At 31.3% G+C, this 13,359-nt stretch overlaps 1 protein-coding gene across 11 annotated transcripts in view; it reads right to left on the bottom strand.

Moving 5' to 3' along the window:
- RBM33 (RNA binding motif protein 33) overlaps positions 1-13,359 on the bottom strand; it is a 184,092-nt gene that overhangs the window by 101,049 nt on the left and 69,684 nt on the right. For all 11 annotated transcript variants that reach the window (XM_007504671.3, XM_007504663.3, XM_007504664.3 and 8 more), the window contains one exon: positions 12,703-12,761. In XM_007504671.3, the coding sequence (XP_007504733.1) occupies positions 12,703-12,761 (59 nt within the window). The remainder of the gene's footprint in view (positions 1-12,702; positions 12,762-13,359) is intronic.

The following is a 13,359-nucleotide window of genomic DNA, read 5'->3' as shown; positions in this document are numbered from 1 at the left end:
CCAAAATTCAACCTTGAAGAGAAGATTTTTTAAAATTTGGTAGGACTTTTATTTACAAAGGAGAAGAAGTCACTCAAATTTTCCCTTATCCATTACAAGAAAGTCTATCTTTGGGGGAACGTGAAATAAACTCTCTAATGGAAGGAGTTGAAAGCAACTAGAAAAGGGGGTCCTATAAAACACTAAGTGTGAAATGCCATATATCCAATAAAGTGCAAGTTTTTACACTGCAGCATCTCGTGCACTAAAATGAAGTGAGGGAATTAATAAATAATTGCAATTTCCATTAAATACCTAAAGCAAAGCAAACACTAAGGGAAGTTAGAGATAAATGGTGTGTGTGTGTGTGTGTGTGTGTGTGTGTGTGTGTGTGTGTGTGTGTGTGTCTCTCTCTCTCTCTCTGTCTGTCTGGCTGGCTGGCTCTGGCTCTGTCTGTGTGACCCAAAGAAAGAGCAAGAGTACAGAAAAAGCAAGAAAAAGCTATCTTTCAGTGTACATCTGGAAGGGAGAAAATCTGGTTGAAACTATTCCAGCAGTTATGGATGAAAATAGAAAAATAGATAAAAGAACACTCAACTGGGCATTGCCTAACTGCAGAATAAAGATAGCAAATTCAATTATGTGAATTAATTTGTCTTCCTAAACCACCTATAGAAAGAAAAAGGTATTACCACAAAATATAAAGCTTTTAATTGGCAATCAAACTGGAAGTGAGGTCATTTTACAAAGAGAATTTAAAAAATGTAGTTAGGTAACTACAAAATCTGAGTGGGCATCAAAGACAATAACCATGAGAGTTTCAGGTCCAGACAAGATGGATAAAAGTAAGGAAGTAATCTTATTAACTTAGAAAGGCTTCCCAAAAGGACATGGGATTTCAGATGCTCATGATTATAAGGAAAGAGCTTTGTGAGCTTTGATAGGAAAGTATATTGACATATCACTCTAAAAAAGACTTAGATGACAGTAGGTGATCTCTGTAGCCATTTTAAATACTCAAATGTAGAATTTGTATTTTATCCTAGGAAAGATTAAGAAGCCACTGAAGATTCTTAGATAAGAGTTTAATGATAAATGCTTTGCGAAGATTATTTTAATAGTTATGGGGAAATAAATTAGGAATGGAAGGGTAAACAAAGAAACAATTAAGACACTGTCCAGTTGAGAAGATGTAATAAGAGCCTGAGTTAGTATGGTAGTCAACTTAGAAGAGAGAAGAAACTGAAAACTGGAATTTGTGGGAAACAAATTAACAAGACATGGTAAATGACTAGATGTAAACAGGGGGAGAGGGAGTAAAGAGTCATGGATGATTCCAAGATTGGTTGATTACAAAGTTATTGGTATCTGAAACACAAACTGGGATGTTTTGAATAAGTGCAGGTTTAGGAGGGAAAATAAAAAAGTTCCACTTTGAACACGTATTTGAGATATCCAATGACATTCAAATGAAGATTTCCCAAAAGCAAGGTGAGAATTCAGGAATGATATTGGAAATACACCTATTAGTCACAGAAACTGAACCCAGGGAAGCTGATGAAATCCTCAAGAAAGGGTACAGAAAGAAAAGACTGTCCAAATTATACAGCTAATAAGTGGAAGATGCAAGAGTAGGAGCCAAATCATCTGACTCTTAGTATAGAGCTTTTTGTCATACCCTATTATTTACAAGTTTACCCTTGCAAATTTGTCTTCATGTCATACAGTGTAAGATAACAATCTAAAGACTAGTCAAAATGCAACATTATTAACTTTTCTTATTTAATGTGAGGCATAAATATATATTATATATAATACCAATTATTTCTACCAAAAGTACAATGCAGTTGTTTCTACAATTCAACATATAGTCATAAATACCTCATTCAGCATGACTTTTAAACACTTAAACAATTCTAACTTCTGAAAGAACATAAGACTACTTTAATACTTTAGAAAATTTTCACTATTTTGCCTATTCTTTTTATCCCCTTAAATATCCTTCCTATTTAAGAAATTAACATTCTCTCATATAATTCTTACACAAATTGTATTTTTACTTTTCTACATCTCTTGTTAATTATATGATTTTATCTGTAATAATCTATTCATAAAGTGCTGATAACTTGGGTTACTCCCCCACAACCAAAAAAAGATGAAAACTTTGCATAAATTGCTGAGCACAAAGTTAATCTTATAATGCAAAGCATAAAGAGGATCTAACAGCTATTATATGACTTATCAGCTTTCCTCAAAGGGTCACTCTGTACACTTTCATAAGACTAATTAAATACCTTAACAATGTCATTGAAACTTCATGAATCTTTCAATAAATTATAGTCTTCCTCTACAACATATTTTCATTTATTAATCTAACTTAAAATGCAAAGTGCTATATAAGAAACCCTTTCAAAGTTAAGTAGGGCCACTCAGTTAATTCTGATTATATGGTTTAAATGCAAAGAATAATGACCACTACAACCTATGACACAATTAAAACTATCGCCATCTGTCACAAGATGTTAATCCTCTTATTTCAACAGTGACCACAGTCCTATAGGGAAAAAAAAATCTTTTCTTAAAGCTCATTTTGGAAGATATTTTACAACTCATAAGGCAAAAAGGATAGTTGCACATAGAATGGTCCTAGAAATTTAAAAATACATAGTATGCATACATAGCAGCCAAGTTTAGGCTTCACACTTTGACTAAAATTACTTATTCAATTAATTGGTGATTTAAAAATAAGTACAGTAATTACAGGTCAAGTCACCAACCCCATAAGGGTTCACTATAAACAGAAATATTACATTATAACAAAAATTACCTGAAGTAAAATACCAAAAGGCATCTTTATTTATTTTCATTAAGCTTCATATATTTAAGCTTATCAATGACAGTTTATATCATATATGCTAGAACTTGGTATTCAATGAATAAGCAATTCTATCATACTCACAAATTTCTTATGTAATTAAGGTATAAGTTACATGAAGATTAACTCTCCCTTGCCCAATCACCAGAAACATATATACCCCACTTATCCTTAAGTGGGGGAGATCTGTGACCCATGTGTGTGACAATCAGAACCCACTAACTGCCCTCTGGGCAGTCTTAAACAAAGCTTTAACTGTAATTGGTCCACATAAAATGGAAAGAAGTCACAGGAAGTATAGAAAAGGAATGGTCTTTAAAAATGCCAAGAACTTCCTGTGATGAGGTCGTCTGCCTTGAACTTGACCCTGAAGGAGTTCCAGCTGAGGACTTTAGACAGCTTCTATTTTCCCTTAGGACTACCACATGGGTGAGTGAGAAAGGCTGACTCATTTCCCTGGTTTGTTCTGAGAGGTACTAGCCTCCACTAAAACCCTTATTTAATTGACCCCTACACCCTCTGGCTGGGGCTTTTGGAGTCCTGCAGGAGTAAAGCCAGGGCTTGAGCAAATAGTCTAGCTCATTATGCTAAATTTCTTACTCTGCTCTTTTTCTCATTTCTCTATTTTCAATCTTTCTATAATTTATAAATAAATTGCTAAAAAATCATTTGGAATTAATTAATTCCTAGTGACCACACTCTGATGAATTTAGTCCAACCCTTTTATTTTTACCCCTTACATTCTGGTCCTTAGCAGTTAATCAGATCCATTTTATTTCTAAACAATTCACCAAAGTATGCAACTTGGTCTTTAAATGGACTTAAAAATACACACTCTTCTATAACAGGCACAACCAAATATAAAAATTATTTGAGATTATAAAGGATTCTGATTATTTTCTGGATTATAGAAACAACATGTTTTCAGGAAACTATGAGTAGGATATTTCTTCCTTTACTAAGTCAATTTATGTACACTGACTACATCAGAAAGAGAATTTTATTTGGCATAGCAAGTAATACCACAATCAAAATAACTTAAATTCTAAGTTGTGACCTAAAAACACATTATTTTTACTAGAAGACAGGAAGAGAAAGTAGAGAAGTAACCAGAAAAGCTGTATGAAGTTAAAAAACAAAACAACACCCTAAGGTGGTCTTTAAATCTTATATGAGAAAGAATATAAAGCATTTTTTCAGGGCTTTGAAAAGAATCAGTAATTTTATCAGTGTAGCCATTCTGTTCATTTAATGTAAAATCACACCTTAGATCACACGCATCTACTTAGGCCCCTTTCTCTCATCTGACATTGCTATCACTCTGATGCAGGCCCTCATCACCTCACCCTTGGACTATAGCAATAGCCTACTGATGAGTCAACCTGCCTCAATTCTCTCCTCACTCCAGTTCATTTTCCAGTCAGTTCCCAAAATACAGTTCTGATTACACTACCCTTCTTCATTTTTTCTTTAGCTTCCTTGATTTCCTTCAAATCACAACCTAAATCCTACCTTTTACAAGATACCTTCTCCAATCCCTTAATTCTAGTTTTCCTTCCCTCTGCTAGTATTTCCAATTTATCTAACATACAGCATTTTGGTCCATGGTTATTTGCATGTTGTCCTCCATTAGTCTGTAAATTCCTTGAGAGCATGTACTGTAATCTGCCTTGATTTGTACCTTCAACCTTTAAGAGGTACCAGGAGACAGTACACATGCCATGTTCCCAAAAATCTATGATTTGACAACCAATTATCTCATGATGAAGCTTTCCAAACTTCACTGGGTAAGTTGTCAGGAAATATAAACAAGTATATTGCCACAACTATAGTCAAACTTGTTCTGACTGGCAAAAATTTACCTTTGAAAATTTTGTGTCACTTCCATGCCCCAGTAAGACAATAAAAATGAGTTTTTACCAACAATTCCCATCCAATAAAAAACCAAAATATTTATAAATTCTGGTGCTTTAAAAATATGATTTCTGAAGTTCCTTACTTTCTTCTACAATGCAAAATTAAACATCAGCTTATACAACCAGCTCCACAATATAGTAGGCACACCACCTGGAGAGAGATCTAACATGATATAAGTCTTAAATCCAATCCAGAAACCATCACGGAAATGAACTTCCAAACATGCCCCTTCCTTACTAATCAATTCCACACAAAATATCAAATCACTAATTCATCTCACCCTTAAATATAGAATTTACCACAATTTTATGTAGAATGCTCTAACTTTCAAAATAGAAAATCTATCTTTAAAACCAATTATTATTAATATAAATCACCAAACTAACATTTTCTGGAGGAAAAGACATACTGAGTATGATTATTTATGGTCAAAAAACAAAATCATTTTAACATCATAATTTTTGCCAATTTTTAGTCTGCAAAGTTTTTGTGTTACTAGTATATGTCTTTTTTTTTTTTAACTTTAACCTTCTGTCTTAAAATCAATACTAAGTATCAGTTCCAAGGCAAAAGAGCAATAAGGGCTAGGCAATGGGGGTTAAGTGACTTGCCCAGGGTCATACCTAGTAAGTGTTTGAGGCTAGATTTGAACAAAGGACTATTGTCTCTAGGTCTATCAACTGAATTACCTAGTTGCCCCAATGTATGTCTTTTTGATAATTTCATGCATGGTAATATTAGCAATTTCAGTATTTGGAAGTGTAATTACGATTGCTATGCTAGATAAGTCAACTAGATAACAGAGGTAATAAAATGGAAGACTATTATGACTGAAAATTGTTAGTCTATATTTAAAGTAAATAAAGTCAGCTTCTTATTAAAGCAGACATGGCATTTTAGGTCAGGATTTTTCATAGACGACAAAAAAATTTTTAAAAAATGCGCACAGTCAGTGTCAGTAACAGTGAGGCAAGACAGGAACACTACTAATACACTGTGAATTTGTCCAACCATTATGAAGTTCATATCCATTTTATTCAGCAATCCCAGTATGGGGTATACTATACCCCAAGGAAATCAGAGACAGAAATGAAGTTTCAAAATGTAAACTAATACCTACAGCAATATTTTAATATAGTAAACAAGTGAAACAAAGTTGGTGCACATAACCTAGGGAATGGCTGAAAAGGCTATTACTTACAAACAGAATGAGTTAACATTATGCAGTAATAACATGATGAATATGAGGGATTCAGAGAAACATGGGAAGAAATGTATGGACTGGTATAGAGAAAAAAAGAGAGAATCAAGAGATAGAGAGGGGGACTGAATAGACGTCTAGTCTGACTGATATATAGAAATTTCTTCAAATAAGGAAACTCTTACTACCAATACAGATCAGTATCTCCTTTTCAACTTACAGAATTAGAATTAGGTAGGACACAGAATAGTTAAGTAATGTGCCCAAGGTCCCATTGCCACAAAGTGTCAATGAATGGATTTTGAACTTGGGTCTTTCTGACTCTGAGGCCAGACACCTGTTCATCACATCATACTACCTCTGGAGCAGAATGAATGAGCAGAACTAATAAATGCCATGACAACAATGCAAATTAAAAGACCACAATTAAAAGGAAGACAATAAATAATGGAAAAAAACACCCAAAATCCCAGAGAACAGATAGTGAAATGTGCCTTCCTTCTCACATTGTAGAAATAAGAAAATAGTGTATATATGATCCCATATAGTCACTATAATTGGTGGGGTTTTCTATTATAAGAAAGAATTCAATCTGAGAGGTAGAAAAACTGAAATGACAGTGATATGTAGGCAAAGGACACAAATAAAAGGCATTCAATGAATATGTACTATTGACTACAAAATGTCTGATAATCTCTGCTCTAGATTGTTTATATGAGTTTTTTTACTCTTTTTTCCTCTTTTATGGAAGACTCAATGGAGCTAAAATCAACAAACTGCTAATAAATATAGGCTTTTAAAATATTCTATCAAGGTAGAGGGAAGGAAAGTCATTTCTGTTTATATAAAATGAAAAGCCACAACAACAGCACATTTAAACAAGATTGTGTATCTTTAGTAATCTTTTTAAATAATTACAAATAGTGGGCACTCAGAGTGCCAGACCTAGAGTTAAAAGGACCTGGATTCTAATCTGGTTCAAGACACTTCCTATCTTTAGGACCCTGGAAAGGTCACTAATCCCAAATTGCTTAGCCCTTACTGCTCTTCTGCTTTCAAACCAATACTTTTATCAATTCTAAGACAAAAGGTAAGGGTTTAAAATAATAACAATAATTACAAATAGGTAACATGACTGACATATACACTGTACACATAACAATAATTATATTGGTTGAAAACAAGTCATACTTCTGTACAGTGCTTCTGATCAATACCTGTATTTGAATACTAATCAATAAATACTTTGTTAGCTCCTAACAAACTCTGAACAAATAGTATTTGCAATTAGCTTAATAATATTTACTACTTGTTTGAGATAGCCCTCAATATTTTCATAGTGTTGTATAAATACTTATTTGAATACAACATTTCTACTACTTGTTGGGTATGATACATTGAGCATTCTTCTGTGTATGGATTAGAGTAAATTGATAATTAAGTCCCTTCCAATTTTCAAATTTTACTAATGTGATGTTAAGCTAAAAATTAAAATAATGTATTTTATTCTAAGTATATCATTTTAAAATAAAGCTCAAGAGTTTTAATAATTACTTTATAAGCAACTACATTAGTACAATATAAAAGAATTTTATTTCTTAAACTTGGGAGTTACTAAGGAACTGAGCTTGTTTCTGATGCTATGAATTATGGGCAAGGTATTCCAGTGTAAAATAGCAAGTAAAGTTAAAGGGTTACTGAATTTTAGAAACCATCTTATTTAATAGCTGTTACCATAGTGTTTAGCTGCTGCTGTTCCTCCTGCAGATGGGAATTCATTGATATGATTAAATTTGATGGTATGATAATATATGGTAATCGTGATTAATCAGAAACCCACTAGCAAATGGAGGATGTTGGGCATTATGTCACCTGCATTTTAAACTGCATTCCTTCCATGCCAGCCTGACAATATTTGACAGCTGGAGGGATCTCATACTACATCTGCTTGCTACTACTTATAGTTCTGATAGGAAAAAGTGCCCATCATTCCTTCACTGTCTTTATTGCTATAATTACTGGGCTTTGCAGACAAGTAGTGAAAACACCAAGTGTTCCAAAAGAAAGCATTTTTTTCTCATTGTAGTGCATCCTCAATTCACATCTGCAAAGACCATAATCTGAAAGAAATGTAATTTGATGCAGCAGTCTCATTCAAACATGATTTGCATGAAATGCCATATAAAGCACAATCCAAGGAATGTCAATCAACACCACCTGATACCATGTATCCTACTAAATGAAAACAAAATACATTAAAAACTACCTGAGATTTGCTATTGCCACACAGTAAATAAATAGAATGCAAATTTGACTTAATGGTATTATTGCAATAGCAATGCCATAGGCAAACAATTAAAAAAATCAAAGGCAGAATAGTATTGTTCCTACCCATAATTTTTCATTGTTTTAAAGAAACCTATTGTCCAATGGCCAAATTTTTGTCTTTAACTGGGCCGCTTATTTTCAAAGGATAATCAATGGACTGAAGAAATACTAAAACATATTAATTAAGATGCTTTAAAATATCATTGCTTAAAATCATGCCAGGTTTTAATGATTTTTTTTATTTGTAGCAATTCAGAGTCAATGAAAGTTAGTCTAAAAAAAGCTCAAAAATTAATATATTAAAATGCTAATTTACCGACCTTTACAATGATGAAGATTATTTCTGAGATAGTTTCAAGTGCCAAGCTTTATATATGAAATTTAGTCAAAGGCATAACAAAAATCAGGTAATGGACTAGGAAACTGTTTAAAACAAAGAAAGCTCCTTGGAACTGAAAGCATTACTCACAAAGAAATGAGAATAGATGTTTACTAATGTAAAGGCAATTCAAAATAATTAGCAAAATATCAAATGGGTCTGGGAAATGAGATTTCAAAGCCTAAGTGGCTGATAGAGCACATTTTAACTCCCAGGGGTATATGCTAGCTGCCTAAGCCAATCAGCCATGCTAAGAATCCCTTATTTAAATAACTGGAGTATATCTATGCCTTCCCCAAAAAGATTCAGCTTTCTGATAAGTATATTTTCAAAACAATCAATGACTTACAAAAAGATAAGAACATGAGGGATAAGGAAAATGCTAGTATGCCACTGCAACATTTATTTTGTTGTAAAATTCTAGGTTGTACTAGATTCTAGTTATAATTATAACTATTCAGAATAAAAGTATGTGCACAAGTAAGATTCTAGTCTCTTGAGTTCTTTAAATGTCATAGTCCCTAAACTAAATATGGGAAAGTCCTAATAAAATTCTTGTAGAGGCATGAGGGTCTCATAAGGAAAATTCCCATCCTCGTTTAAGCATTTATATCTCAAATACAAATTTTTCTTCAAGATCACTTAGCCAAGTATTTCTAAAGCATATTTATTCAAATGTCTAAATTTCTGATTCAATTTTAAGTCATTCAATTTTGTGTAAATAAAACTAAACCATAATCTTTCTTTAATAGTCAAAATTATTTTGAATAAGCTGGCAATTTAATTGAAATGGTAGCTATTTCTAAATAAATAGTCACAAACATAAGTATAAATAATAATAACAGAATGTAACTCCTACCTCCCATGTTTGTAATAGTGACTTAATATATACGATGGTCCTTAATTTGGGGGTCTCTGAACTTTATTCCCCTTAATATTTTAATAACTCTATTTCAATATAATTGACTTCCTATGTAATCTCATGTATCTTATTTTATGTATGCATTCAAAAGCATTATTCTGAGGTGTCCAGAGACTTCATGAAATAGCCAAACAAGAATTTTGAGACCAAAAAAAATCCAACACCCCTGGTTTAAGATTTACAAAGTATTTTCCTTTACAATCACCTTGATGAGGCAAGTTGTAAAAATATTATCTTCATTTATAGACAAAAAGTTATGTGATTTGCCAATGATCACACAGTAAACAAATGTCTCAAGCATGAAATGAATCCAGGTATCATGACTCCCAAGTACATACATTATGCTTTACTGATATCTAACCCTCAATTCTTTCTCTCCTTCAAATGAATATAATTACTAAAAATTTATACATATTACTAGAACTTATTGCACATGATATATCCTGATAATTTCACAGTAATTACTGAAACAATGTCCTATATTATCTTAGGATTCATCCTTTTTTAGCTATAATAATTACATACAATAATACTTTGTGACAAATTTCTCAAAATAAACTAGAATGTAGATTCAAAACTAGAAAGATTTTTTATGTCTTGAACTAATTAAAAATATTATTGAAATAAATTCTAACTGTACACCTCTGGTATAAGAGATAGTATATATTAATTAGTACAGGTAAATATATGCTGGTCCTTAAAGTAATAAACATTATATTTGAAGATTTATTTAAAGGATAACAAACTAAAATATTTCTTCTTAATTATGTTCACTACTTTGTCAAATCTTCAGTTTTTTAAGTACAGGTGTGCTATACACACCTTGAACAATAGCTGAGCTCATTAAAAGCAATCCCAAAATCTTATTTTTTGTAAGGCAAACTAATTCTAATTAGTCATGAAAGTTTATTAAATGTAGGCTAACCATGTAATAATAAATAAAAACCCCTCTGATGATTATCTTCATATAATGGAGTTTTTTTTTTCTTTCTTTAGGTCTGTTCTGTTTGAAACAGTCAATATTGAAAATTGTGTGGTGACAATTCTAGTTATAATTAGTTATATACAATTAAAACTCACTTGGAATGAAATTATAACTAATTTCATTTGAAGCTATGTTTATTTTAAATTATATCAAAGAAATGTTAACTACTATTTCATTATATCAATTCAATTTAATTTAATAGCAATAGAAAAAAATAAATGTAGCCCCCCCAAAATATCTAACCTGAAGGTAGGTGAAAAAAGGAAGTCATGAGCATAATATAAGCATTTTTCCTTTCACACAATATTTTGAATGTCACTTTGAAAGTGCCTTAGGTATAATGAAACAGGTATCAGATATAATTACTTTTTTAAGGAGATGGGTTACAAGAGCAATGGACTTGTAAGACACTCTACTTCTCTACTTCTGACTTTGGCTGACAACAGAATGTTTTATGCTTAATAAACCAAAGTTGTAGAGATAATACATCCTAAATATTATTAAACATTTCTAAACAGAAACTAATGTATAGTATCACTCAAATCTCTAAACCACTGGAGGGGAGCATATCCTAATCCAGAAAAAAATTAATATTGTTTTTGAGAAAGCTTCTCTGGAAAAGGACAATTCTCATATTCAGAATCCAATGACCAAAGAAAAGTTAATTTCTCACAAAATGTAAATTATTAAAATTATTAAACCCTAAGCTTAGCTTTATCTTAGTTTCACACCCTACAAAATATTACAAAAAAAAACATTGAAGTATAAAAGGAGAAAAAACCACAAATGAAAATTGAAAGTGACTCTTCTAATTTTACAATTATTATAAACATTTTTATAAGGATATCAATTACAGCACTGACAATTTCTTGTCCATTCTGAATTTTAGCTTATATCATTTTATTACTGCTGTAATGAAAATGAAATAAACATGAAAACTAATTCAAAGATTGTTGGAATATAGATGGTGAAATTTTTCAGACAGAATAAGTATTTTTCAACTGCTCAAAATATTTTTGCTTTTCAGGAAGTTGGCCTGCAAACTTATTCATCAAAAGAAATCTATTCTGTAATTTAAACACTGAAGATACTTATTTCACAATTATGTTAACTTAGTGGCTTATAAAAATATTTGATACATTATTTGAAAGAAAAACAAATGCTTGCTTCTTTTCTTATTTTAATTACTTGAAACATTCATAAAATTTTTACTAACTGGATGATCAGTTTTATGAATCATCAGTATTTCACAAGTATTATTATAGAAAACAATCCTCTAAATTAGCAAGAGGGTACTTGTGTAATAATTGCTAATAATAAAATAATCATAACTGTATTGAAATAATAACTCATTTTACATAATACTTTAAGGATTAAAAAGCACAAGATAGTTGAAACCACTTTGATATAACAGATTTATAGAAATATTTTCCTTTTCTACAAACTTTTATAATTTAAGTATTTCAAAAGTCATTCTTTATATTTTAAGAATTTTTTCTGTTCAACATAACTGAGGTGAAATATCACAACTACATATTCTTACTTATTTTATGAACTCATAATTACAACTATAATGAAAGCCTTATGAAACAATATAAAACAAACTCATGGAAATATTTTTCCAGCAAATCATAAGTCAGAAAAATGGAAAAAGGCTATAGATGGAATAGATCTGAAATACATTTTTAAAATTATTTTTTAAATGCAGTGACTGAGCATTTTTGTTGTCATAGAAAAACAATGTTAAATTTCACATATACATGTGTATGTGTATATGTATACACACAATCACCTTTAATAATGGAAGGATCTTTGTATTTAATATGAGGAGGCAATAATAAAATCAAAATCCATATTCTTTAAACTAAAAAAGCATTTGAACTTCCCACTGGTGACTCTGATTCAACAATTTTACAGTTAAACAAAATTAATTCTGCTCTCAAAAATCCATTGACCTTAAGCTTTTAACAAACATTTTCAACTGCACAGATTATTGTCAATATTTACAAATCCTTAAAATTATATTTAGCTGGAACCACTTTTATTTGCTATATTAATATTTCTTTGCAAATGTATGCTTATCCATATCACAGCAAAAGGACCAGCTGCTACTCACTGGGAATCTCTGGGGTCCTACAGCAGGTCTGGGCTGGCTGGGTACTGGTAACAAGGGCACTAAAAGAAGAAAAACACCTTTCAGTATGAATTTGTTTTGGATAACAATGGTAGCTATCTGCAAAAGGAATAATGCAATTTACCAAAGTTGAGCCTTACAGCAAATTCTTGAGCCTCTCCCCATGCTCTGCCCAAACCACCCCTTCTTTTAAAAACTTAAAAGTCCTCCAATATTTCAAATAGTAATCCAAAATTCAGACTTCACTAGTTAAGTATTTATAGATTACATTTTTCTTCAGGAAATGAGTCATATCCTATTTTTCAAATAAGTATAACTTAAGAACTTGAAAGAATTTTCAATTCTGTTGTCCCATCTACGCAAAATCTTACATACAAATAACTGACATAAGAAAAAGGAAATCAAATCATTTATCAGTAAAAGCCCTATTGATGACTATAAAAGAAAACAAACTGCTCTATTCAAAAGATTAATTCTAGAAAGAATATTACAGAAGTTTAGATTAGAAAGTATACTTTACTCCATTTGAAATAGAATTACATGAATATTATGTTGATTATATATACTATTGTGCTTAAAAAATTCTCTGAAGCTTAAATATCGTGAAACACTGTAGAAAAACAAAATCAAACCAATTAC

The sequence above is a fragment of the Monodelphis domestica genome, chromosome 5 (assembly GCF_027887165.1).
Source record: "Monodelphis domestica isolate mMonDom1 chromosome 5, mMonDom1.pri, whole genome shotgun sequence".
Taxonomy (NCBI): Eukaryota; Metazoa; Chordata; class Mammalia; order Didelphimorphia; family Didelphidae; genus Monodelphis; species Monodelphis domestica.
This window is presented reverse-complemented; position numbering and strand designations above follow the sequence as displayed.